The sequence below is a fragment of the Trichomycterus rosablanca genome, chromosome 4 (assembly GCF_030014385.1).
Source record: "Trichomycterus rosablanca isolate fTriRos1 chromosome 4, fTriRos1.hap1, whole genome shotgun sequence".
Taxonomy (NCBI): domain Eukaryota; kingdom Metazoa; phylum Chordata; class Actinopteri; order Siluriformes; family Trichomycteridae; genus Trichomycterus; species Trichomycterus rosablanca.
Genome location: NC_085991.1, coordinates 6,981,794 through 7,009,713, shown reverse-complemented (window position 1 = coordinate 7,009,713; position 27,920 = coordinate 6,981,794). Strand labels below are relative to the sequence as shown.

At 46.2% G+C, this 27,920-nt stretch overlaps 1 protein-coding gene across 1 annotated transcript; it reads left to right on the top strand.

Moving 5' to 3' along the window:
• Positions 1–1,991: 1,991 nt before the first annotated feature.
• On the top strand, positions 1,992–27,694 carry ptch2 (patched 2). The gene is made up of 22 exons (XM_062993006.1): positions 1,992–2,129; positions 4,393–4,585; positions 11,423–11,612; positions 11,732–11,801; positions 11,905–11,996; positions 13,743–13,938; positions 14,035–14,156; positions 14,249–14,396; positions 15,031–15,162; positions 15,263–15,418; positions 15,504–15,596; positions 15,686–15,811; positions 16,374–16,492; positions 16,720–17,468; positions 17,893–18,035; positions 18,129–18,309; positions 18,401–18,681; positions 20,272–20,409; positions 20,503–20,645; positions 24,730–25,099; positions 25,361–25,871; positions 26,996–27,694. The coding sequence occupies exons 1-21, from the start codon at positions 1,992–1,994 to the stop codon at positions 25,832–25,834; spliced, it is 4,254 nt and encodes a 1,417-aa protein (XP_062849076.1). The 3' UTR covers positions 25,835–25,871; positions 26,996–27,694.
• Positions 27,695–27,920: the final 226 nt, after the last annotated feature.

Sequence of the window (27,920 nt, the reverse complement as noted above, 5' to 3'; positions counted from 1 at the left end):
GTAAATCGCTTTGGATAAAAGCATCTGCTAAATGCAGTAAATGTAAATACTAAGATAATACACTGCCTGGCCAAAAAAAAGTCACACACTCACTGCAGCAACCCCAGATCATAGCACTGCCCCCACAGGCTTGTACGGTAAGCACTAGGCATGATGGGTGCATCACTTCAGCCGCCTCTCTTCTTACCCTGATGCGCCCATCACTCTGGAACAGGGTAAATCTGGACTCATCAGACCACATGACCTTCTTCCATTGCTCCAGAGTCCAATCTTTATGCTCCCTAGCAAATTGAAGCCATTTTTGCTGGTTAGCCTTACTGACAAGTGGTTTTCTTAAGGTTACACAGCTGTTTAGTCCCAATCCCTTGAGTTCTCTTCACATTGTGCGTGTGGAAATGCTCTTACTTTCACTATTAAACATCCCTGAGTTCTACTGGAGTTTTTCTATGATTTGATTTCACCAAACGTTTAAGTGATCACCGATCACGATCATTCAAGATTTTTTTCCGACCACATTCCTTCCTCGAAGATGATGTTTTCCCACTGTTCTTCCACTTTTTAATAATGCGTTGGACAGTTCTTAACCTGAGTTTAGTAGTTTCAGCTTCTCCTTAGATGTTTTCTGTGCTTGATGCATGCCAATAATTTGACCCTTCTGAAACAGATTAACATCTTTTCCACGACCACAGGATGTGTCTTTCGACATGGTTGTTCAACAAATGAGAAGCTACTCACTGCATCAGTTAGGTTTAAATAACTTGTTGCCGGCTGAAACATAATCACCCATGCAGTAATTATCCAATGGGAGGCTCTTACCTATTTGCTTAGTTAAATCCAGGTGGTGACCTCTTTTTTGGCCAGGCAGTGTATAACTAATAGTAGTAGTAATTGTTCTTGTTATAATGATAGACTAACAATAGTAGTAGTCGTATATTATTATCATTATTAACTGTAGTAGTAGAAGTCATAGTAGTCATAGAGGTAGTAGTAGCAGCAGCAGTTTTATTATAATGATAGAGTAATAGTAGTAGTTATAGTAGTTATAGTCATTGATAAAAGTAGTTATAATCATGACAGTTATAGTAACAGTAAAACTAGAAGTTTGAGAGTAGTTTGAGAAGAAGACAATCTAATATGTAGCTGAAGTAAACATAGTAGTAGTGCTAGCTGGTGTTTTTGACACAGTAGTGGGAGAAATTCGAAGAGATTCTTTATATATTAATATAGTCACATACTGTATATAGTTGTAATAGTGGTGGCCATTTGATAATTATGTTTGTTAATGTAGGATTTATTAAACTGTATGTGTGAGGTAAATCACACTACACTAACACTACTGCTCTCTCTCGAGCGCGAGCGCGAGCGCACACACTCTCTCGCGCACGCTCGCGCGCTCTCTCTCTCTCTCTCACCCCTCCCGCGCGCCCGCCTGTACTCACTCTGCTGTGCTGTGCAGTGCTGTGCGGGTTTTTTTTGGGGAGGGCTCTGCCTGGGTGGTCTCTCTCCCTCTCTCTCTCTCCCTCTCTCTCTCCGCTCCGGCGAGCTGTTGCTTAGCAGCTAATAATAGGCGATGTTTGCAAAGTAATTTGCCTCTTCCTTCGGCCAATGAGAACCAGAGCGCTCCTCCATCAAAACCAAAGGGCTTTTTTCAGGCTGGGCTAAGGGGCTGCCTTCCTCCAAATGTTCAAGTGTCGGAGAGCGCGGCCACACTCGTCGAAGAGCCGCTCACTCCGTGTCGTACTGATTTAAAGCGAGAGGCAGAGAAGGAGAACGGCTGCAGCGCGTCAGGACCGAATGAAGCCCGAAGGATTTAAGCGGATAACTGGAGCGCATAATGTTGGCATGGTGCTGGAAGATCTGGGCTCAGCGGAACACTAGTACACGCGACTTTCGGGACTCGTGCGCGGCGGATGCGCTCGCTCTTGGTGTCGGATTATTTCGGGTGAACGCGAGGCGCTTCACTTTGACTTTGTTTCCCTCTCGTTTGGACTATGGCCGAGGCTCCCAGAGTGCCGGGGGCCGCTGGCTTTGGAGCTTTACCCCCGAGCTACACCCGCTCCGTTTACCCGGACCTCCTCCGCAGACCCAGCTACTGCCACGCCGCTTTTGCGCTCAAACAGATTTCTAAGGTGAAGTGTTGTTGCAATGGAACGAACGCACGCGGCTCAGTTCTTTTAGCGCGAGGACTCGTGTTATCATCTCCTGTTTCATTTAGTTGATTTAGATTCTTTTAAATTTCATAATGAGTTGAACTGCTGATATACAAGCAGGACTTTCTCTTACTTGTGGAAGTACACTTGCTTTTTGTACAGCATGCATCAGGCAAGATTAAAACTTGTCCTGTTTTGAAGAAAGCCCTTGTTCCAAATGTGTCAACCATGAATGAAACCAAACCTAAAATATAAAGTTGGTAAAGTCAAACATCAGGCTGGCTTATTAGCTAATTTTAATGGCACAGAGATCTTACATTCTGTGCATTGTTCTTTGTAATAGTACAATGTTAGTTGCACCAACATCTGGTTAAAGACCCAATCATTGATGGTTCTTATAAATGGCTTTTTTGGGTGCCTTTTTAGATTAGATTAGATTAGATTAGATTAGATAGATAGATAGATAGATAGATAGATAGATAGATAGATAGATAGATAGATAGATAGATAGAAACTGCAAAAGAAGAGAAACTAATACAAATAAGTAAGTAAGTAAGCTGGTACATGTAATAGAAGCAGTTTAGTATTTGTGGTAGAAGAACTAGTAGGAATGGTCATTTGTTGCAGTGATAATACTTACTAAATAGGGCAGCTGTAGCCTAGTGATTAAGGTACTGGGCTAGTAATCAGAAAGTTGCCGGTTTAAGCCCTACTGTTGAGCCCTTGAGCAAGGCGCTTAACCCTCAATTGCTTAGATTGTATACTGTCACAACTGTAAGTCGCTTTGGATAAAAGCGTCTGCTAAATGCTGTAAATGTAAATACTAAGATAATATAAGTAATAGTAGTAGTAATTGTTCTTGTAATAATGATAGAATAACAATAGTAGTAGTCGAATATTATTATTATTAACAGTAGTAGTAGAAGTCATCCTTTTTCAAAGGATCTTAAATGTTGTTAATGTTGTCTATACTAGATAATTGTAAGCCGTAGCCTAGTGGTTAGAGTACTGGACTAGTAACCAAAAGGTCGCTGGTTCAAGCCTCACCACTGCCAGGTTGCTGCTGTTGGGCCATAGAGCTGTAACTGTACTGTAAGGCGCTTTGGATAAAGGCGTCTGCTAAATGCTGAAAATGTAAATGTAATTGTTCAACCATGGGTTTGCAAGCCAACCAAGACATGTATGGCAATGCCAAATGTATATAATAGATAGATGTCAAACCCCAAAAGCAGGAGATGTTAGGATGTTAGGTAGGTCGGTTCAATTTTGATTCAAACCTTGTTTAATACCAGATTAAAGCCTAAATTCTAGTCTGGAATCAACCTCATTTTGGGAGATAGAACCTCTCTAATTATTTTTATTGACGTCAGGAGGAGAATATGAAATCTTAACCAGGTGTACATCTTAAACTTTTAAGGAAAAAGTAAGGGTTGCTGTGTTGGCATATAAAATGTAAACTATTCATTAAAGTTATTTAATTGTTATTTGACTAGAAACAGACATAAATGAGTCATACTTCATCCAGCAGAATCTAAGTAAAGCTTCAGTGTTTACAAAGTTCAGAATCCTTCAAATCATCCTCAGCGTTTGAGGTTTTATTCCGATGTTTTCACGAATCACTAATGAATTACCTAAAGCAGGCCGCTCTGGTGTAACCGCCGCCGTGCGTGTGTGTGGTCCAGATCAAGCTGTGACGTTTGAATCGCTTGGCACATGAAACTGGATGGTTCTGAATCAACATTTCCGGTTCCTCGAAGCCTAACAGTGAGACAGACACTGATTACTGGGTAGTGGAGAGTGAAGCTCTGGTCTTGTGAGATGGTCAGAAGGAAGGCTTTGGCTTCCAGTTATGAATAATTATGCATTATTAGCATTTGAAAAACTTAAATAATTAAAAAATAAACCTGAATTGTGATGTCATTCATAAAAACCCTAGTAAGTGACCCTTAGCAATACAAATCTGAGCATAATAAGAACTTAATGTAGGTGTATAAGATTTAAATAAATATTGTAAACCACTTGTTTTCTGACAGTTTCTCAGTAGGTGCAGTGTTTTATACATATTTTATAATTAATTCATCATGACAAATCTATTTTCTTTACATTTCGCTGTTATTATTTGTTTAAAAAGCACCGAATTACAGCATTTGTCTTACCATTATAAAAAACAACTTGCAACTTCTATTTACCCTTCCCCAAACCCGACCGAGTGACTATATGTCCCCGTCTTTTTGTGTCACAGGGCAAAGCTGTGGGGCAGAAAGCTCCTCTGTGGCTCCGGGCGAGGTTCCAGGCTCTCCTTTTTACTCTGGGTTGTCACATCCAGCGACACTGCGGGAAAGTGCTATTTATCGGACTGCTGGTGTTCGGAGCTTTCTCGGTCGGCCTGCGAGTAGCCGCCATCGAGACAGACATCGAGCAGCTATGGGTGGAAGGTAAGTCCGTGCTTTTAGGATTTCCTAATTTGCTGGTGTTGGGAAAGGCTGGGGAAGGATTGTATGTACGGGCCAAATGAATCTGCGAGTGTTGCGCTGTGGTGTCGAGTTGTGGGGGGTCTAGAGAGAGAGAGAGAGAGACAGAATGAGAGACGGCACCATTTGACCTTACACACCATTCCTTCTACTGCGCTGACTATTTTCGGACAGGCTTCCTTCTTTTATTACGCCCCCAAACAAGCTGTCAGGGATTAATCCTTACAAAAAAATTTTACTAGATTTTAGCGTCATCTTGTTTTATTATTGTGGTTTTTTTTTTAAACCTGTGTCTTTACGGGTCTCCGGTGTGCAGTAGCTCGGTCTTTGAACACAGGCATGGGGCTCAGGAATTTCATATCTCCTGTCACGCACAAGTAGTGCTCTTTTTTTTTTTTCAGGCGCATGCAAGCCTTCTCTTGTTCCCTTCCCCAACAGGCAGTATTGTTTGCCTTTGTGCCGTGTGTTTTTTTTTTTCTTTCTTGACGTCCTTTCTGCACGCCTCACTTATCTCTGCGTTTTTCGGGCATCTTTATTTGGTTTTCACACCGCCAAATTCCTTCTAAGCCCCCTAGGCTTTTTTTTTTTGCCGTGCCGCTGATCCCCTGCACAGATGGGCTGTGTGAATCGTTAGCCATCTTGGAGGCACTGACCCCTCCCCCCCCTTCAGCTCTCTGTGTGGTCCTTAACTATTCTTGGATTCCATTCAACAATAAAGGCACCCCTTTTCCTCCAGCGAAGGGGGACGAAGTGAATACAGCTGAAGTTTACCCACCTGTTCCACACCCATACTCATGCACTGACAACGGGAGTCGGCGTAGCTATATCATAAATCTAGTTTTAGTTACTTGTTAGTACCTGCTTTAGCAAGGAGTCATTTGAACTTTGTGGACCTACTGTATTTAATTGATTTGAATTATTAGCGGTTTATTCTGACATCAACGTTGGTTTAGTCAAATCTGCTGCTTAAAACTGCTAAAATATTTGTGTTTAAATGGTATATCTTATTAAAATGATTGTATATTAGATTAATTCTGATTAGCCGCTTAGTGGATAATATATGCAGCATATTACAGCAAGAGTTTGTGTCAGAAAGTTGTGTCTTAATGCTAAGCAAATGAAGTAAACGAAAAGTCACATGCTAAAAACAGGGCGCTGTACCTTTAATAGGCAGGGCCCACGGTACTAAAGTTTCTGCTTGTGTTGTTTCTCCCAATAGCTCATTGACAAAGCTGCTAGCCTCTGAATGGGTGCTTAATGGTTTGGTAACAAGAATGGATTAGTTCACACACACACACACAAACACAAAAGTCATCAAACGAAGCCAAATGCATTTACGCATTGTACCAAAGTACCCGAATGTCAACCTGGCGTTCAAAACCGAATATTAATAAGGCTCCAGTCAGCGTATAAGAACGTAAACAAAGCACGGCTAACATCGTGCGTTCGGCATTTGAGATCATCTGCCGGTTCAAACAGCCTCAGGCTGCCTCGGGCGCACCCTCACCCTCGCCCCCCAACCTCTGCCCCCAACCCAAATGTCACTCCGGCCACCTACGATCACGCTTTCCTGGACCACCCGGTTCTTTCTGCCCTTCCTCAGATGACGTGAGAAGAGCGGCCGCAAAATGCGAGGCGTTTCAGGAGACCAGACGGTCCCGTGTTATGTCTAGCACTTTTCGGAATGAATCTTTAGCCCTTGTACGTCTGGCTGTCCTGTTCTGTGCAGAAAAAGTCATAAATACAAGAATACAGAACTTGGAGTAAGTGTTGGCTTTAGCAGGGCTAGCCATTGCACGCTACATGCGCTTATGCTCTTTATTTCGCTGAGTTTTTTTTACTTTATTGATTTAAAACAATGCTTTTTTTTTTTAAAGGATGAGTACGGCGCATAGATTCCTGTAAAATAGAATTGAATATAATTTGAAACTATTTAAAGTAGCCTGATTGTGGTAAAAAGTGAGGTAAGTGCTGGAAGCTTGGGGAACGATTAGCTGGTCCCTTTTGTCAGGGAGAAGAAAAGGAGTGTAATAAAGTAGACCGAGGGGTGAAGGTTGGGGGGCAGGGAGAAGTGTTTTATCTGTGCTATCTCTAAACGTACTATACGTCGGCACAAGCACCTAGGGCACACCGTGACGGTTAAAGAAAAAAACGTAGCACGATTTGTAACTGAACCTTCGTCCTGGTTTGCGCTCCGAGGTGGCCGCCGTGATGTTTTAATCACGTAGCGAGTCACGAGAGAATGTCGAAAACCCAAGAAAGAACAGATTCTTTCACGGAAGGGAAGATAAACAGCAATTCGTTATTGACACGCCGTCCCATCACAATGGCTCAAGACCAAGACCTAAATGCTTTGTTCTACAGTAACGTGAGAGTGTTGCATCGGGACATCGTCAATACCGAGCGAGTACGAAGAAATCCATTGCGCTATAGCGAGCGCAAAACCTATAAACAGAAAGAAATGTTTATGTACTCATGCTCACTCCTAGCTTAATTCATCTCATCTGTCCTGACACAGTTTCGGTGTGCTTGACAGACATTGGCAACACAGGCAAGCTGTGCAAACATTACGGAAAAAAACGGGGGGGAGCAGGCCTGGCCGAGGTTTATAAAGCCACTATGCAGCATTGATGGCGGTAGGAGAACAAACATTCACACATGGTCAGGACTGACCTTCGCCACACGCTGAACAGTAGGTGTCACCCGGAGTACTCGCAAAAAAAAAGCAAAAAAAGCAAAAACAGCGTGCGGGATGTTCTGCGTTCTGGAGTAGTTATCTAAACAAGAATTAAACAAAACATTCAAGGTCAATGCAAGAATTCGTTTGAAAATATACACTCATCCAGTGGCTGGTCGAAGAGGGGAAAAAAAAAGCATTATCGGAGGTGAACGGCTAGCCACAGCAGCCCAGCTACGTAAATAAACTCTCACTGCCGAGGCTCGGACCTCACCAGTCGAAAGAACAAACAAGGCCGGAGTCAACCTGGATCAGTTGAAAATGTTTATTTCAACCACCCCCCTCTCCCTTCCCTTCACCCCAATCCCCACCCGGCATAAACTCATCCTCCAAAAGAACAGGCTATGACCTGAACGCTCGATGGAAGAGGTCGTTCTTCTCTCTAGTTTGGCTTTGCTTTAATCAGCGAATCACCACTCGGGTCTGGTGTTTAAATTGCTAATTGTCTTTAGCTAAAGCGTACGGTTTTTAATATTAGCAACTGATCACAGCTTGATTCATGCTGGCGAACGTGATTGGCAGGCGAGTAAAATGGCTCTTTGTGCTGATTGGTTGAATTGTGCCTGCCATTATGTTTTGGCTCTGATTTACAGAATAAACGATAGTTGGATCCATCAGAAAATACACTATATGGCCAAAAGTATTTGGACACCCAACTATGAGCCTGTTGTATATCCCATTTTAAAAAATGGCATTACCTCCTGTGATCCTTTCAACCAGACTTTGAATGAAGTCTGTGGGAATTTGTGCCCTTTTGATTACAAAAACATTTGCTGGGCATGGCTGGGTTTTTCAAAATTGGTCAAGAAAACCTCAGTTGATGTTCCAGTTCACTCCAAAGCTGTTCAGTTGGGCTGAGGTCAGGGCGTTACACCAAGCGTATAAAGGGACAGGAAACAGACTTCCCTAAACTGTTCCTGCACTGTTGGAAGCATATCATTTTCTTTTCTACGGTATAATTGTTTTATTACACCTGTTAGCAATCGTTCCTGAAACACACTGATTCTTAAGTTAGAAAGGGTGTCCCAATATTTTCATCTGTACAGTCTAAATACAGGACGATTTCTTAAGCTAGATGTTTGGGACGTCTACAGATTCCGTGTTCAGACCCCCGTAAATCCAGCAGAGCCGTGCAACCAAAGCTAAAACATCCTTAGCGTCCCTTCTTTCCCACAACTGTAGGCAAAAGATTTTCTCAGAACTTGGGACGAATAAAAAATGGTTCTGGGACGCGGTAAATTCATTTCCAGTCTGAATGAGACCAGCAACGTGGAAAAATTTTGCTTTTCACCGCGGGATGAATGTATGTTTCAACTACACATTAAGCTGCATTAGCAGCCACTGGAGTGCCTAATGTGGGCATTTTCCAGCGTGGCCAACACTAGGGACGATTAGCATAATTAGTACAGGCTCGGCTATACATATGGAAATGGACAGGGCTTAAATGCCAGCACCAGTGAAAATTTATGCCGACAGAGGCATCGGGTTTGAATAGATGGCAACACCAGCTTAGATTTTTAATCTGTCGATTTTTTTTCTTTTTTTTTCTCAAATATTATTTGGACACTTACTTAGCAATTACACACACCAAACAAATCCATCCCTCCCTCTGTTCACACTTTTCTTTCAGTTGCCTGGGAAAAGTGCGTTTCTTCCTTTAGTTTGTCATGAAACATCTCATAATGCTCAAAGTCTTGCCTTAGCTCTCAGGGAGCCAGGAGCTGGAGACTGGCACAAACCTTCCTTTAAATGGTGTCCCATTCATGAATCCTGCGTTTGGGAGTTTAATTCTCAAAGAATGATTGCGCTCCGGCCAAAAAACGCCCCCCTTTTGTCACAAGAACAGGTTTCACAAAGAAACAAAGCCTCGCGCTTGGCGTTTGGGTGGAAGACGTATGCGTGTGCAGGCTTACCGACACCCTGTTGTGTGTTGGCATTCCAGTTTTTTTTTCACTTGGGTGGCAGAATCAGGTAAAAATGTCTCTTTCAGCACCCTTCCTCGTGGGACTTCCTCCAAATCAGCATGGGTCTTTTCAGAGGCCTCTTAATCCCTCTAATCTGGTCCACAACACTTTGAAGGTGGCCTGGTATAATGGGGCGAGGACTCGGTGCCAGCAGCGCCACACTGGAGCAACACTCGCGACTGTTACTCATACACTCGCCTACGATGATTCTTTTTTTACGTCGAGTAGCAGTCGCAACAACTTTATTTCACATTTATAAAACAACACTTCTAACTATGGTCTCGCTGAGCCTTTAGCAAGAACCTCCATGCTTTGTTTATGCCTATTAGCGGTGTGTGGTCATATAGGCTGAAACGGGCACAGGCAAGATTGCTCCTGACAGGGTCCAGCAGAGGGCTGACCCAGGAAATCAGAAAGCTTTTTTCCGTGTAATTACATGTCACTTTTCAGACTGCCCGCTGGGATTAAAGACCCCCACATTATTCCTGTCTTCCCTGAAGATCAGGGTGAAGTATCAGCTTGTCCGAAGGAGGCTAATGTAAAAGTGGTAAAGAGACAAGTGGCTGAAGTCTTTGTTAGGTTTTTTTTAGTTTTGCTTTGTTTTCTTGGGGTTTTTTTTGTTGGGGGACACTGGTCAGACCCTCCGGGTGGATAATTAGCCAGAGATGGTGATGTCACCCCAAGGGCTTTGAAAAATGATGGGAGACAAAGGAGGCACTGGGCACAGCCCAAGAGGAAGAAAAATGGTCGGCGGGGGCTGCTAATGGATCGGTTCATGACATGCTCTAAAATCTGCTGTTATCTGCTGTTACCAGCTTAATGTTTAATTACATGTAGTTTTTTTATTATGTGTGTCCATAAAATTAGCTCTGGACTCCAAAAGTTCCCTGAACTGAATACATATCCCAGCTTCATTGACCATTTCCTCCTGTTCCCCACGGCCGTATTCCTGGCTGTGAAAGTATTTGGGCTCCTGTATCTTTAAGTGCACGGCAGCATTGGGTGGAAAGAAAGAAAGAGAGAGAGAGCAGAACTTCCATCTGGAGACTGGCTGAGCAACAGCACTCGCTCAGCCTTCTATCTGGGTGGTCCAGATGGGAGGAACCAGACACAAATAGCTATAATTTACTTCAGGAGCCCCTGTAATTACAGGCCCAAGGACTGCAGCTTGATTTCTGCAGATGTCTGAATGTATTAAATATGAACACAACATCGGAGACGTGAAGCACTAAGCAAATAAAAATAAAGCTTTTTTTGGTAGATGGATCTGTAGCAGGAAAGGAACTTGTCGACCACTTGATGTAACATCTATCCACCTCTGATGGTCAACCGAGGTTTGGAGATGTCCAAAGTTTGGCAGGTGATCACCGCGAGCTCATCGTCGTGTACCAAGACGCACAGGGCCAGACAGGCGGGCTCTGATCCGGGCCGGCGCATTTCATGAGGGCTTGGCACAGGCCCTGGCTACCCCGTGCACTCTTTTCACCACTGCTTTCGTTAATTAGGGGGCCAGACTTTTAGATCTCCTTTCGCTCGCTTTGATGCCTTTCAGGGCAGCTCTGCGTACCACATGAACAGTGTTTCTGTCTATCGAGTACTACTTTCTGTTCCTCTTGTTAGATCCAAACACCAGCTTTTGTTCTCTTCACTCAAACACACCGGTTCTCCAAAGCTAAAATACAATAGACCAGGTTTAAGTATCAGACTCTTGTTGGGTTGGCCTCTGAGATTATGGTTGCTCCACCATACCGCCTTGTATTCAGTTTCTGGGACATACAGGCACATTTTTGATAGATCTCAACCTCATGAAAAGGTGGGGACTGTAAGCCTGGTGCGAGAGCACAAACAATGTCATGTAGTTTACACAGCTTGGACTCCACTTGTCAACCAAATCCTCTCATCTGACCCCACATCTGTTTCTGTGGTAAGCTGGATTTGAAATACGTTACGCAATTAGAACTGAGCCTTACTCTATTAACGCCTCGGAGAATCTCGATCCAGCTACATGGCATCAAGGCCACTTTAGTTGTCAATGTATTCCTCAACAACTGCATTGTTCTCACCTTTGCTTTGGTCTTCCTGTCTCTCTGTGTTTTTTAGCCGGCAGCCGAGTGAGCAGGGAATTGCGTTACACGAAGGAAAAGCAAGGAGAAGAGGCGGTGTTTACCTCACAGATGCTCATACAGACACCCAAACAGGAAGGAACCAATATTCTAACCCAGGAAGCTTTGCTACTTCACCTGGAGGCAGCTCTGTCTGCCAGCAAAGTCCAGGTGTCTCTTTATGGAAAGTGAGTGCAACGTCCAAAAAGATTACGGGAATAATTTCTCAAGTCGCAAACCTTGGATCCTGTTTTAGTATGGACGTAATTTGATATCTGACCATGCATTTTTTGCATTATTCTCACAGATCTTGGGACCTTAACAAACTCTGCTTCAAATCCGGAGTCCCTATTATAGAAAACGTCATGATCGAGAGGGTATGTTGGCGTCTTATTATTATTATTTTAAAAACTTTGTGATATAGATCTGGTACTGTTGAATGATGAAAGTTAATCCAATGTCTGCTTTTGTTGTCTTTAGATGATTGACAAGCTTTTCCCTTGCATGATCGTGACCCCTCTGGACTGCTTCTGGGACGGCTCCAAACTACAAGGAGGCTCTGCCTATTTACCGTAAGCATTAAACTACCTATAAAAGAGGCTCAGGTCAACCTTTGCTGGCCAGATTGGGCTCCAAACCTGTTTGACCACCCTGGATGTAACGTACACTCTTTCATCCGAACCCGTCCTTTGTCCAGACACCGCCCGTACATACAAACTACAACATTAACCTCGGAGCAAAAAGGCCCCGTTTAGGTCCCGTTGATAAGCCGGCGCTTGCTTCCGTCGTCACCTGGGTCCGCCTGTCGTCAGAGCAGCGACGGGGCCCCCCCCTTTTTATTTCTACCCAAGTCAGCCAGAGGAAGCTTTCATGGCTAGGGGACACAGGGAGGGAGGCAGGGAGGAGATGGCTGTTTCTGGGTGGGTGGGAGGAGGGGGTGGGTGGCCAGGCTTTTCGGTCAAACAATGGTAAGCATTCTCCGGGTTTACGACTGAGTGTCCATCAGTGCGGGGGCCCTGGAGGGGACCCCAGCTTTGTCAGCACTGGGTAACGCTGCTCATTCTCATGGTAATCGCTCCGGTTCTGAGCTGCGAGTTGTCCAACAAATAAAACGGCCATTATTCAAGGCTTGGGCGCAGAATGAGAAGCGAGCGCGCACAAAGTTATCAGCACAGTTCGATCGGCGCTTTAATTACGTTCACATCTGGAAATTGTGGATAATAATTTGTGCTGATTTAATAATTTAACCTTTTAGTTCTCTTGTCTTCTGGGTTTTTTTGAGTGTTGCTTTTGAAATCAATTCTTAAAGCTTAATTTAACATATGCATACAAGACTTTTGCAGGACTCATATACCTAATTTATTTAAACGTAATGCCTTAATTTTCCTAAATCTCTTCTCGGTCTTTCACCCATCCTGCGACAGAGGGGCGAAGCTGCAGGTCCCAGCTTTCAGTTCAGTAAATTCAAGGGTTTTTTTTAAAGGAAGAGCGAGAGAGAGAGAGAGGGGAAAAAATCTTGACAGAACAAAGAACAGCAATCTATGGAAAAACAAAAGGACCTAGGCTAGTTCACTCAAGCAAAAAATAGGAGATAAAGGAGGCTCTCTTTGCGGGCAGGAGCAAAGGCGCTTGGTATGTGGGAATAGCAGAGGCGCAGCTTTATTCAAACCCGCTCTTCATGAATTATTGGGCTGGGATCGGGTCCGGATCCGAACCTCTGTACCCCTTTCTTCGCTGGCACCGGCCACTCTGAAGGACCCCCGCTCTTTGCGCATGAATCAACCTCGGTTTGTCGTTTAAGTGAGGGCCATTCTGGTATTAACATGGTATAAACATGTCCCTGCATTTGCAGAACATTACTGAAGAATCACATTTCTATTGACACCCTTGAAATATATGCACCCGACATCTCAATACAGCGTGGCGCTCTGCAAGCATTTCACATGTAGATTCGATGGGGCTCCGCGAGACCCTGTGGATTAGAGTCTTTAGCCAGAGGCCCCCGGCAAGCATCGTCCCAAGAGCTGCAGAATGGACGAATAGGGAGCTTGCGCCACCGGTGCCTGCTCCTGAGCCTTATCAAGATGTTTGGGAGCCAGAGGTAATTGTTATGACTGTACGTGCAGGGGTTAAGTCCATAGCCCGCTGGTGCTTTACGCCACAGCCGTGTAACAGGATAAAAAATGCTACTTTACGCAATGGCTGTGGCCCAGTTCAAAACAGGAACGATCTAGTGTTGCTGGTCCTGAGAACAACCTGGAATGTATAGAGATGCCAGGCTGGGTTGATCACGTACCCCTGTGTCTTTTTATTTCCAGAGGGATGCCTGATATCCAGTGGATGAATCTGGATCCTCTGAAGCTAATGGAAGAGCTGAGTCAGTTCACTTCTCTGGAAGGTTTCAAGGAGATGCTGGACAAGGCTCAAGTAGGCCACGCTTACATGAACCGACCCTGCCTGGATCCCAACGACCCAGACTGCCCTCTCAGCGCTCCCAACAAGGATCTGCGACAGGTACACAACGTTTCTTGGATTCTGGATCCTGGAGTGTCTTCAGTTTGTACATTTTAGATCATTTAATTATATTTATTGACTCTTTTTCTTGTTTAGAGTCCAGACATTGCGCAAGAACTTCAGGGTGGTTGCCATGGTTTCTCCAAGAAGTTCATGCACTGGCAGGAGGAGCTGATTCTGGGGGAACGCTTGAAGAACTCCCAGGGTTCCTTACAGAGGTAAGAGAGGAATTCGAACCTTCTATCTAGCTTGTGATCGATGTCTAAGGTACCTTCCCAAAACTCACCCATGTCTGTCTCCTCATCTGTAGTGCTGAAGCTTTGCAGACCATGTTTCTCCTCATGAGTCCCAAGCAGCTTTATGAACACTTTAAGGATGACTACGAGATCCATGACATCAACTGGAATGAGGACAAGGCTACTGCCATCCTGGAGTCTTGGCAGAGAAAATTCGTCGAGGTAACTCGCCCCTTTTTGCACAGTGGTACGTTTCTAGAGACTAGGACCATGGGGATGCTCCGTGGGCTTCCGTTAGATGGGGGGTCGTTCTGGAAAAGTGATGGACCGATCCAGGGATGGCTGTGTTTGCTTGGAGTCCATCAATCTTCAGCTACCCAGTGAAAGAAATCCTCCTAGGAGGCCACTGTCAGACTAGCGGTTATAGGAACAAGCTGTTTTCCTGATAAGTGACACCCAGCGTGCTGAGTCAAGGAAGAAAACGAGAACCCGAGATTCGAGAGAGGAAAGTGGAGACTAGGGTTAGGGGGCAGGGCACTGTAAAAACAAAGTGGCGGGGTATTCGGTTCCCCCTAAAGTCGTCGGCCATTCATGGCACTGATGGAGTAGCCTAAAGGGTTATACGATCTCATCTGATCCTTCTGACCCTTGACCCTGGCATCTGTTCTCATTATCCCATGCTTATCAAGCTTCCTGGAGGCCTGCGCTCTTGTTTGTGGGTTATTAAGGAAAAAAAACAAGACCTCACGTGGACTGCTGAGAACTTCCATAATAACATACGGGTTTCTAGATGGTACCAGGTTACCCATCCTGTTTATGTCCGTGTGGTTAATCTGCTTGTTTGTTCTGTTCCTAGGTGGTCCATGCCAGCATCCCTCAGAACTCCTCTTCTAACGTCCATGCCTTCTCGACCACTACCTTAAACGACATCATGAAGTCCTTCTCTGACATCAGCGTCATCCGGGTGGCAGGAGGCTACCTGCTCATGGTAAATACCGGCACTTCCAACAGTCCCACCTATAAACGTACAGCTAAAAAGCATGTATGTATGGCTAACTCATTTCCCTCAACTTGTCAATTCGAAACAGCTGGCGTACGCATGCGTGACCATGCTCCGCTGGGACTGCACAAAGAGCCAGGGCGCGGTAGGGCTAGCCGGAGTGCTTCTGGTGGCCCTCTCCGTAGCTGCGGGTTTGGGATTGTGCTCTCTGCTGGGGTTGTCCTTCAACGCTGCAACTACACAGGTACAGACACACACAGACATCATAGCTTAGCGTGGCATAAATTGCTCGAACCGCTCCTAAACAAGATCTGTGCATACTTGGACAGGTGCTGCCGTTCCTGGCGCTGGGAATAGGAGTGGACGACATGTTCCTTCTGGCTCATTCTTTCACCGAGGCTGGTTCCAACATCCCGTTCAAAGTACGAGGCTGTTTTATGTTCCAATACATGTCGGTTTACTCTGTGAATCTGTGCTAAGTGTGTGCCGTTCCTCCCAACTGTGTGCGCAGGAAAGAACCGGGGACTGTCTGCGAAGAACTGGGACTAGCGTGGCTCTCACGTCTATCAACAACATGATCGCCTTCTTCATGGCAGCGCTGGTTCCCATTCCAGCTCTTCGAGCTTTCTCATTGCAGGTATGACCAATGTATTAAGCTGGCAGGAACAGTGGTTGTCTAAAAACCAATAAAGGGAAACCATGCTATCCTGGCTCTTTTCTCTTCCCTGTTTTTTTTTTTTATGGCCGCCCCCCCTCGTCCCATCTAAGATTGCAGCCAGGGCTCTCGTCTCTCGTTTTCTCACAGACCGAGCGAGAGAGATAGAGAAAGTAATAGGATGAGTGAATAGTATATTACCAAGCTGTCAAGCCACGTTTCTCTGATCTCCCCAGGCGAGCGCTGGGTGGTCCTGTTCTCTCGTGATACGGAGTATAATGTCCGCCCCAGGCAGGCAGGCAGTTTTTTTTTTTTTTGGTCGTAGTTTTGCGAGTCTCCTTTCACTGGTTTGTCGGCCTGTTTTTGGGAAGCTGGGAGCAAAGAAAAAAAGCTGGTTTGATTTAGGATGCGTGTTTAACATTCTGGGATTCAATTTTAGGCACTAAAACAGCAAGGGAGCTCGAAGGCGGTCGGTTTTTTGTCAGGTTTAAGCATCGTGGGCCTTTGTCCTAACCTTTCTCGCTCTTTCGTTTTCTGTATTCAGGCCGCCGTTGTGGTGGTGTTTAATTTTGCGATGGTCCTGCTTATCTTCCCTGCCATTCTGAGTCTGGATTTGCACAGGCGTGAGGACAAAAAACTGGACATCCTCTGTTGCTTTTACAGGTAAGCAAGATAATTCATTATACTGGTTTATTTAATATCGTTTTTATAAAACATTTATCATGGGAAATGCTGGGGGCAGGGCAGGAACACCCTGAATAGGACGTCAATCCATCGCCATGCCTTGGCTTGCAGGCAGCAGCACTGAGATTCGAACCCGGATCTCTGCAGTAGTGGGCTAGCGTAACATCAAGTTCAAATATTAAACCTGCGTGTAATTATTCCCACAGCCCCTGCTCCTCTCGAGTCATTCAGATCCAGAGTCAGGAGTACTCGGATGCCAACGACAACCACGCCCACCCTCACGCTCCCCCCACGCCAACTTTCGCCGGCTCCACAATCACCACCAGCACCCACATCACCACCACAGTCCAGGCCTTCACCCAGTGCGACTCCGCCGGTCAACACATCGTCACCATTCTGCCCCCAACCTCCCAAATCTCCACCAGCCCTCCCTCAGTGGTGCTGTCCCCGACCGAGCCCAGACCCACCCCTGACGCTTACGGCTCCCAGGTCTTCATGCCATCCAGCTCCACCCGGGACCTCCTGCACGCCGAGGAGCCTCGGCTAGGCCGCGAGTGCGTCCCTCTACCCTTCCTGCAGTGGAACCTGTCTCGCTTCGCGCGGGAGAAGTACGCCCCGTTTCTGCTGAAGCCCGAAACCAAGACGGCCGTCGTGGTGGGGTTCGTAGCCCTCCTCGGACTTAGCCTGTACGGCACCACCATGGTCCACGACGGCCTCTACCTGACCGACATCATTCCCCGAGACACGAAGGAATATAACTTCATCTCGGCTCAGTTCAAGTACTTCTCTTTCTACAACATGTACCTGGTCACCAAGGACGGCTTCGATTACGCTCTGGCTCAGCGAGAGCTCCTGCAGCTCCATAACGCCTTCAACTCCGTCAAGTACGTCGTGAGGGACGAAGATCAGAAACTGCCCCGCATGTGGCTCCACTACTTCCAGGACTGGCTCAAAGGTAAGCATGGATGGAGTTGCAGATGTTTTTTTTTGGTTCGGTTCTTAAACGTGGCGCCCAAGTTGAGGGCAGTTCAGAGAAAGTTCACGTCCCGGTTTGCCTGGGAGGAATATAAAGGAGGGTCAGGGGTTATCTTTGCCTGCTTACAGCCTCTTCACATGGCTTGAAGGGCCTAGATTTGGTGAAAAAAATCTGGAAAGAGTTAAAAGCATCCTGTGCTAAAATTAAAGAATTATAGTTATGGAAAGAGTTAGTTAAGAGTTTCTCAGCTGTTTCCTGACTTGCTTATTTGAGAAACATGAGAAGCTCTCCACTTGGTTTATTCAGCCCCTTACACTTCAACAGAGTGCCCTCAATTTTAGGATTGGAAGCCTTCCAATAGTACAAGGGTTTGTGATGCCTAACATGACGCTTTCTCTAACAGGACTCCAGGCTGCCTTCGATGCCGATTGGGAAGCAGGCAGGATCACCCACGAGAGCTACCGCAACGGCAGCGAGGACGGCGCACTAGCCTACAAGCTCCTCATCCAGACCGGCTCGAAAAAAGAGCCCTTCAATTACAGCCAGGTCTGTGTAATGTGACTCGATCATTCTGAAATTCGTCTGACTTGACCGACGTTCGTCCTGGCGAATGCTTATTCGTACCTGTTTCTGTCACAGCTGACGTCCCGGCGCCTGGTAGACAAGGACGGTCTGATTCCCCCCGAGGTCTTCTATATCTACCTGACCGTGTGGGTCAGTAACGATCCGCTGGGCTACGCTGCATCGCAGGCCAACTTTTACCCCCATCCTCACGAGTGGATCCATGACAAGTACGACACCACCGGGGAGAATCTGCGCAGTGAGTGTCTTATTAAGTGCTTTTTGCTTTAGCTACGTTTAAAGAACGCTATGAATGGTGCTTTAACGTCCTCTCTGTGCACGTCTTCCAGTTCCCGCCGCCGAGCCTCTGGAGTTCGCGCAGTTTCCCTTCTACCTGAACGGTCTCCGACAGGCCTCGGACTTCATCGAGGCCATCGAGAGCGTGCGCTCCATCTGCGAAGAGTTCATCCGCAAAGGCGTCCCGAACTACCCCAACGGATACCCGTTTCTCTTCTGGGAGCAGTACATTGGCCTGCGCCACTGGTTCCTGCTGGCTGTCAGCATAGTGCTGGCCTGCACCTTCCTGGTGTGCGCCATTCTCATGCTCAACCCCTGGACGGCGGGCGTCATTGTAAGTTTTTCAGTAGCTTTTCATTTAAATGTTTTTCCAAGCAGCCAATCGAAACAAAGCTGAGGTTGCAGGGCTGGTGTGTTTTCATGCGAATTTTAAATTAAATGCTAACATGCTACATTCCCAGTCCAATAATTACCTTTTCTATGACAGTCCCTGTCCACTGTTTCTTCTCTTGTAACACTGCCGCACAGAAGTGTTTTCCGGGTAGAGCCCTGGCAAGTTGTTCAGAGCAAGCAAGCACACACACACACACACACACACACACGCTCCCCCGGCTCTTTTGTAATTCTAATAGAAGCTGTAAGGGTTTCGAGGAAAAAAAAGAGAAATGCAAAGGAGTGGCAAAAGCTCTCCTGAAGCCTTTTACCTCAAACTGCCTTTGTCCAGATATTTAAGGACAGGGCAGATCTGCCCATTCGTGACCTTGGCCTGCTAAACCCATCCATCAGTCCCGGCTTGGGGCGCAGTTTGAGTTCGACTGTTTTTTGGGGAAGGGGAAGAGGGGGGGTCTGTAAGTTTAATGGCTGGGAAACATTCCATCCAGGGTGGTGGGGCCCTCTACCCAACACATGAAGGACAGAAATCAAGAGGACCATGGGTCTGTTTTAGACTGTGTAGGCACTTTAGTAAAATGATTCATTGATTCATTATTCTTTCATTTTATTGAATCAGTCTTACCTTCAGGCACCTTAGTGGAAATGACTCATTGAGTCATGATTCACTCGTTCATTTGAATCAGTATTCTCCTGGAAAATACCAAAAATCAGGCAGCTTAGTGGAAATGACTCACTGATTCATGATTCCCTCATTCATTTGAATCAGTATCCTCCTGGAATATACCAAAACTAGGCACCTTAATGGAAATGACTCACTGATTCATGATTCACTCATTCATTTGAATCAGTATCCTCCTGGAAAATACCAAAAATCAGGCACCTTAGTGGAAATGACTTATTGATTCATGATTCACTCATTCATTTGAATCAGTCCTTTCCTGGTAAATACCAAAAATTAAGCACTTTAGTGAAAATGACACAATGATTCATGATTCACTCATTCATTTGAATCAGTATCCTCTTGGAAAATACCCAAAATGAGGCACCTTAGTGGAAATGAATCATTTATTTGTGATTCACTCATTCATTTAAATCAGTCTCTTCCTGGAAAATACCAAAAATTAGGCACTTTAATGGAAATGACTCACTGATTCATGATTCACTCATTCATCTGAATCAGTCTCTTTCTGGAAAATACCAAAAATTAGGCACCTTAGTGTAAATGACTCATTGATTCATGATTCACTCATTCATTTGAATCAGTTTCTTCCTGGAAAATACCAAATATTAGGCACCTTAGTGGAAATGACTTATTGATTCGTGATTCATTATTCACTCATTCATTTGAATCAGTATCCTCCTGGAAAATACCAAGAATTAGGCACCTTGGTGAAAATGACTCATTGATTCATGATTGAATAATTCATTCAAATGAAAACACCAAAAACTGATTGTGATATTTTGATGCGTCTGTTTGTGCTACCGTTTGAAGATCAGTAGCATGCTAAATGCTAAATCTTTTCCGCCACAGGTTTTCATCTTGGCTATGATGACCGTAGAACTGTTCGGCATCATGGGACTCATCGGTATCAAGCTGAGTGCCATTCCGGTGGTCATCCTAATCGCCTCGGTCGGCATCGGAGTGGAGTTCACCGTGCACGTCGCGCTGGTAAGTGCTAGCAAAGCAAGCCCTCTTCTTCATTGTATCCTGTTTCATTAAGTACTCAGACGATCTGACGTCTCACGTCCTTCGTCTACGCAGGGTTTCCTGACCGCCATCGGGGACAGGAACACGCGCTCGGCCGTAGCCCTGGAGCACATGTTCGCTCCCGTCATGGACGGTGCCATCTCCACTCTTCTCGGGGTGCTCATGCTGGCCGGCTCCGAGTTCGACTTCATCATGAGGTGAGCCGTGTGCGACAGTCCACTCCACACCAAACACCCAGACCACACCTGAGTCCGAAAGTTGTGTTTTTTTTGGGGCCGGCTGTAAAGTCAGGGGAGGTCGGGACGCAGTAAAGCATGTAAACAGTTGTTAGGGTGGCGTTCAGGGTGAAATCAGCAGGGGGCAGGAGTGCAGGTGGGAATGCGTGCCTTTTACGTCTCGCTTCTCACCTGGCCCTGTCACTCCGGCTCGCTTCCTTTAACCCAACAACAAATGGAGGGAAAAAAAAACGTCAAGGGTGCGTAACAGCTGCTCGTAAACATGTAAATACCCGCCGGGTGGTGAAACACACATTCTGTATTTTTTTCCTGATGAGCATGACAAATGTCCACTCATCTGGTTAAAAGCGTCTGTTCCTAGAAGGGCGCCACACAAGAAGGCTGGTCGCACCCCATTGGAATGGGTTCAACTGGTCAGACATGTCTTGACCACTAGTCCGAAATGTTCAAGGCTCTGCGTTTTAGCCTGCTTTTTTTCACGTCTCGCGGTGCATTTCGGGTAAATCTGGTCCACGCTGGATCCTGACCGCAGCCTCGAGAGCTGCCTCGAACAGACCCACCAAGCGAAGAGAGCAGAACAGAGATGTATGTCGGAAAAAAATACATCTACATACCCTCAGGGTGGCTTCTTGGCACCGCAACCATTCAGACATTCTCCAAGAGTTTGAATGAAGTCAGATGGTGAAAGGACTTTTTTTTCTCCTTACTCCAAAGATTGAGCTTTACACAAAGCCGTATAAAGAGGAGGTGGAATAGAGGAAGAACAGCGAAGTCTGGTTGTTTGGCAGAGGGGGGGGTTGCTTTTAGGATGGTGGTAGAGCAGAAAAAGAGAGGGAGGAAGAGAAGGGGGGTGGGGGTGGAGGGGTCTGAGCAAACCATTTGGTCCTTGCAGTGTGCCAGCAGCGGGGCATTCACACTGGGAGGTCCTGTTTAGATCGAAAAAGAGAGATAGGAGCCAAGCAAAGAGCGCACAAGCGAGGAACCGAGGAACAGCATAAATACGGTCCCGTAAACATCTCCTGGCGGCGGGGCGCGGAACAAACACCAGAGCGAGCTCGGCGGCCCCTCTCAGAAGGAGCCGCCCCCTTTCCAAACCCCTGACTCGGAATGGAAAAGATTACAGTTTATATAAACAACAGAATTCCTAACACTAGGTCTACTCTGGAGGTCTAACCCAAGTGGGGCCTATGGATGGTTTCTCTCTCGTTTTTTTTTTCCCTTCTTCTTCTTCCTCTGTGTTTTTTTTACCCCTGAAATAAATCACACTCTGCGTTCAGGATGTCGACTGGGTAAAATAAACAAGCATTTTTCAGTCTTTTTTATGTATACAATAGAGACTCGAGAGTCCTCCTGACTAACAGAAGGTGGACTCAAGTGCATCCAGAGACGCTTGGCTTTTTCCAAAGTGCTAACAGCCAACGTTTTCATTGGCCTGGATATTTTCCCCGCATTCGTCTCTTTGTTTGACCACCTGTTTATCTGAAGGGTTACAGACGTTAGTAAAGATGCTGTAAGGTCCCTGCTTTCACGATAGGCTCCGGCTTTCCTAATGAGGAAAACGTGAGGTAGGCAGGCAGGGTAAGCGGCGCCAACCTGAAAATGGCTTTGTTTGATTAAATGCAGCGTATATTCTGAACACTTTGAGTTGGCTGGGCGTCTCCTAACAGGGCGCAATGTGTAGTGCCTTGAGTAGACAAAAAATTGGCCACTAGTTTGCTGGGTGGGAAAAGACCGGACTAAAATAGGGGTGGCTAGTAGCCCGAGGCACTTGTACAGAAGTGTGACTCTCCATGCGTGAGACTGGCCTCATATGCGAATCCACCGAAGTATGGGCAAATAGACCCTCCTCGGACGCAAGAGACTAATCGGCTACGCTAACTTGGGAGAAAAAACAAGAAAAATGCAGCGTATAATTTGGATTCGAAGGCTGTTACGATCGTTGGCTTGACTCCTCATATAGTCAACAAACAAACCGCCTCATTGGAGGAGACAAGTCGATCACCAGTAGTTTCCACTTTAATGCTTGAACGCTCCCAGAACATAACTCCACAAGTCGTAAGCGCCAGGCGAAACGTGTCGGGCGCGTTGGGTGCGTGTGTGACATTAAAGAGAAAACATCAAACACCAAACACCAAACTCCTAAAATCCACATCCTGCTTTGTTCCCCACCAGTTTCTGTTTTTCTTACCTCCAGATATTTGAACCGCAGCTGGGGGAGCTGCATTGTCTCGGTGTGTGAGGGAGCGTTTAAGTAGAGCGCTCTCTAATTTTCTGGTGTGCTTTCTTTCTTGTGGTGAGGGGCGAGGCCTCCTTCGGTGCCGTAAGCTGAAGGCCAGAGAGGCAGAAAAGCCTCGTGGCTCTGGAGCCCATTACGGCTGCCTCTTTCGCTAGCACGCCACCCAGTTGTGGAACTGCTGTCTTTTAGCCAGGGAACAAATAAAATAAGGTGTTAAAAGCTACCAGGGATGGTTTAAATATACTGTATGGATCTATCATTCAGTCTTGTACCATCCTTTTGGTGTATGCTCCCAATCTAGTCATTTCCGATTCCGGATTGTGAATCCGCCGATGCTTGCACAACTCCCATCTGATCCAAGAAAGCCAGATCAGCACACTCCCCCTCGACTTGTGTCACCTGGCAGTCTTAGTTCCCAGTTAGAAGAGCCATGCTGAGCTCTATGTGACAACTCCCCCCCCCCCCCCCCAGATATCTGGACCAGTCCTGTTGATCGCATATGCCACCTGCCACGCTAAGCTCTATGTGACAACTCCCCCACCACTCGTGCAGGCACTTGGACCAGTCCAGTAGATCCCATATTGCACCGCCAGCGGGAAGAAAACCCATTCGACCTTCCCTCCCTTAAACCTGGATAGCTGTGTTAGTGGTCAGTTTAAGACCGCTGCGCCACCTGCAACACTAAGCTCTATGTGGCAACTCCCCCACCACTCGTGCAGGCACTTGGACCAGTCCCGTAGATCGCATATCGCACCATCAGCGGGAAGAGACCCCGTTCAACCTTCCCTCCTTCAAACCCGGATAATTGTGTTAGTGGTTAGTTTTAGACTGCTGCGCCACCTGTCACGCTAAGCTCTATGTGACAACTCCCCCACCACTCGTGCAGGCACTTGGACCAGTCCTGTAGATCGCTTATCACACAGTCAGCGGGAAGAGACCCCGTTCTACCTTCCCTCCCTCAAACCCGGATAATTGTGTTAGTGGTCAGTTTTAGACTGCTGTGCCACCTGCAACACTAAGCTCTATGTGGCAACTCCACCACCACTCGTGCAGGCACTTGGGCCAGACCCCATTCGACCTCCCCTCCCTGGAACCCAGATAATTGTGTTAGTGGTCAGTTTTAGACCACTGCGCCACCCAAGCATGTTGCTTTTTGTCAGTAAACCCTCGCCCATGGTGTTTGCATCACTAGACTCTTTGTAACGTCAGAGTTACACACTACATCCTGACTATATCCCTCTCTTTTTTGCCTCATTAGTCATGTGTATATTTTACTGTCCGACCTTGTAAAGAAGAGGCTTGGACTGGTTTGTTGAGATTAGTTCTGGAGCACACTCCGTTTGGAGGAATCGAGATCAAGCGATTGCTGGGTGGTTGGCTTGTCCAGAATAAACACCATGGTGGCGTGCCCAGGCCAGGATGAAATGAGATCTCAATCAGATGGGATATTAAGTTGTTGAGGGGAAAATTACATTAGCAGCAACAGCAGCAGCTCGGGGGTCTGGGGCAGGAAAGAAAAAAGAGAGAGAGTCCAAGAGAGAGAGAGAGGGAGCCGGAGGACGGCGAGTGTTTCATGACGTCTAGAATCCGCTCACTAATGTAAACACATATATTCAGGAAGTGGCAGTGCAGTAGTGATAGATGAGAGCTCCCAGAGGGAGCCAGAGGGTGCTCACGCCAAAAATGGGCCGTAGGAATTTCTCTCCAGCTCGGGCAGCTTGCCAAGAGAAGAGACACAGCGAGAGGAAATGGAGAGAGGAAATCACAGAATCGTTGAGTAAAACATGCATTCGTTCTTCTCCCCCACAGGTACTTCTTTGCGGTTCTGGCCATCTTGACGTTGCTGGGGATTCTAAACGGCTTGGTGTTGCTGCCCGTCCTGCTGTCTATAATGGGCCCTCCTGCGGAGGTAGCGCCTTCCACCAGGTCCAGCTCGTCACCCGAGCCCATATCGCAGTCCATGAACAGCCACGAGTACTACGCCGGGCACATCCCTAGAGGACCGCGGCAGGCTTTCAGCGAACCCTCCGACTCTGAGTACTACTCCGAGACGACCACGACGTCCGGATTCGGCGACGAGGACTACAAGCAATGTGAATACCTAACCGAGCAAAGCCAGCCTCCGAACTCGCACATCCTGCTGGAAGCCAGCAAGAACCCTACCTTCCCTAAGCTCACGGTAAGACTCGCATGAAATCCACCATTAAAAAAACCACCATTAGCTAGGGTGGGCACCCTCTAGCAGGCTCAATTGGCAGTGCCTGGAGCAGACAAAAAATTGGCCACTAGTCTGCTGGGTGAGAAAATACAGGACTAAAAAAGGGGTGGGGTCTTCGACACTGTAGTAGCCTAAAGCGCCTGTAAAGAAGTGGAGGAGTGTGACTCTCCATGCGTAAGACTGGCCTCACATGCGACTAAATTGATGTCTTGTGCTTTCCAGGTGGTCAAACCGTTCAGCGAAACGTCGGCCGCGACGAGCCCGAAAGACCTCAGCGAGTCGGCGCAGAACGCCGTGAACTCCATCAGCTCCCAGATCACGCGCTGGGACGGCAAGCGGGAGCGCCCGGAATCCAGAAGGAACCTTTTACCCGACGACAGCGCGTACTGTCCCGCAAGGACTACTCACTGTGACCCCAGGCTGCACCAAAGCAGGGGGTCACAGCAAAACAGGACTAAAGCTCTACCGCCCAGCGGCGGTACCTCGCAGCAGCCTGGAAACACCGTCACCATGGTGACGGCCACAGCATCGGTGACCGTGTCGGTGCACCCCAACCTGCCGGGGTCCTACCAGGGTACGGCGCACGAGGAGTTTGAGGAGAGCGTGTCGGACTCTCATAAGGACTCAAAAAGGACTTCTCAGATTTACGGGAGAGCTACTCAGAGACACTCGGTGCATATTCCAGATCTGGAGTAACTAGATACGGACCAGCATCGTGCGAAACAGGGTCAAGGTGAGACATTTGACCTTTGCTTGTTATTTTATGGCATGATGAACTTTTTTACATATGGTCGGATGCGTACAAAAGTATTCGGACACCCCGTCTAACTATTGAATCTATGCGTTTGAGACACATTAATTGCTGACAGGTGTTCGCAAGGTAATCAATAATATAAAGCATGTATAAATTACATGCTTATACTTCGCAACAACAGTATAGGGAAGGCCAGGTCTATATAGACGTGAAGAAAAGCTTTCTGGAATTAACTGGAACATCAGTTCCTAGCAGGCACGATTGGCAGTGCCGCAGCAGACAAAATTGGCCCCTCGTCTGCGGGGTGGGAAAAAACAGACTAAAAAGGGGGACGGGGTCTTCAACTCTGCTTAGGGTCCTTGGTTTGTAGCCTGAGGCGCCTGTACAGAAGTGGAGTAATGTTGAGATCGGTGTGTGACTCTACATACGTAAGACTGGCCTCAAATGCAAATCCTCCGAAGTGGACAGGGAGTGTGTGATAGGTAAATATACCATCCCCAGCAGTGAAAGACTAATTGGTTACGTATAGGGAAGGCCCTTTCCTGTTCCAGCAAGGTCTTTAATGGCATGAAGAAAAGCTTGCCGGAATGAACCGGAACATCAATCAGTGTCCCGCCATACAAAGCTATTTTGATTGTCGTTATAACCAAAAAAAAAAACCCCACACATAGCGGTCACTCTATTTTAATACAAGTTGTGTTTAAAACATGACGTCCAGCAATATCAGCTCTGTTACCGGTCAACTGGGCGCTACTACATATGTGTGACTCTACATATGTGAGACTGGCCTTATGCGCAAATCCCCCGAAATGGAATGCGTATGCGTCAGAGGGAGCAAGTGTTAAGCGATTGGGGTCCCCAGCAGCGAAAGACTAATTGGTTAGGTATAGGGAAGGCCCTTTCCTGTTCCAGCAAGGTCTAATGGCATGAATAAAAGCTGTACCCAGCCATATAAATCTGGGAAAAAACACATATCGGTCACTCTATTTTAATACAAGCATAGTCCGGTGTCCAAATAGTTTTGGCCATATATTTTATATAAGATTCACTGCTTCTAATTGCGGTTCTAATTGCGTTTTCTTTTCTCTCTGTGTTCGTTCCAGGTTGCACATGGATCCAAGCAGCCAAAGACTGCTAGACAGCACACACCCCCCCTGTTCTAATCGCCTGGAACCTCCTTCTCTGGCCGTTTCGGGACGTCTCTTATTTTCTTGAACTGTACATAGACCTCAGAGAACAGAGGATTTATTTTAAAACAAAATTCTATCAAATTTATACATGTATAAATAAATCTATCTATATATTATATTTTAATACTAAAAAGAGGGGAAGATTATTTAAAAGAGTACTGTATGACTGTGTGTTCTCTGTAAATACGAGTACTTTGTACAGATTAAGAAAGCGATATATGTAAATTCAGAGAAGTGAACTAAGGTTATTGTTTTATTAGGTTATTGAAAGCGAAAGGTCAGTGTTCTTTTATTTGCTGCTACATGTCAGATATGAGATGATTTGCCTTGAAAATGTGCAGTACCCCCCCTTCCCCAATCCTCTCACTTCTTAGCTTAAGCTATACCATACAAGTTCTCACGTGCAGCCTATATTACAGTTCCTTCACTTGCAAGTATTTATTTTTGGGGTTTTATTTTCGGGGAGTCCAATCCAGGTATCCAGCTAAGCTAACACTGCATCGCGCCTAGATTGCACTGTAACATACAAAACCAATTTTTTGGAGTGACCACTGTGCCTTCTTTTTTTTAACAATACAATTCGCAAAGTGTCTTTACGTTGGAGGATACCTCAACGATCCTTCCACATAAATTACACTGAAATTCACACTGTCTTTATATTCACATGATTAGAATTACATTGCAGTACTATGGGATCAAATACGCTTCACATTTCTGTCATGGTATTGTCATACTTTTAGTCTCAACACTTGAATACTTGAAAGGGTTTTTTTTAAATATAATGAAGCTCTGGGGTTGCTCGGGTTTAAATCTCATCTGTGTTTGGTCAGTCAGGGAA

Bases quoted from the DNA above. Each gene is read 5' to 3' on its own strand.
- ptch2 (XM_062993006.1), top strand. From the start codon at position 1,992: ATGGCCGAGGCTCCCAGAGTGCCGGGGGCCGCTGGCTTTGGAGCTTTA. The intron at 14,157-14,248 runs GTAAGAGAGGAA...CCTCATCTGTAG, and splicing joins TCCCAGGGTTCCTTACAGAG to TGCTGAAGCTTTGCAGACCA. The intron at 20,646-24,729 runs GTGAGCCGTGTG...TCTCCCCCACAG, and splicing joins GAGTTCGACTTCATCATGAG to GTACTTCTTTGCGGTTCTGG.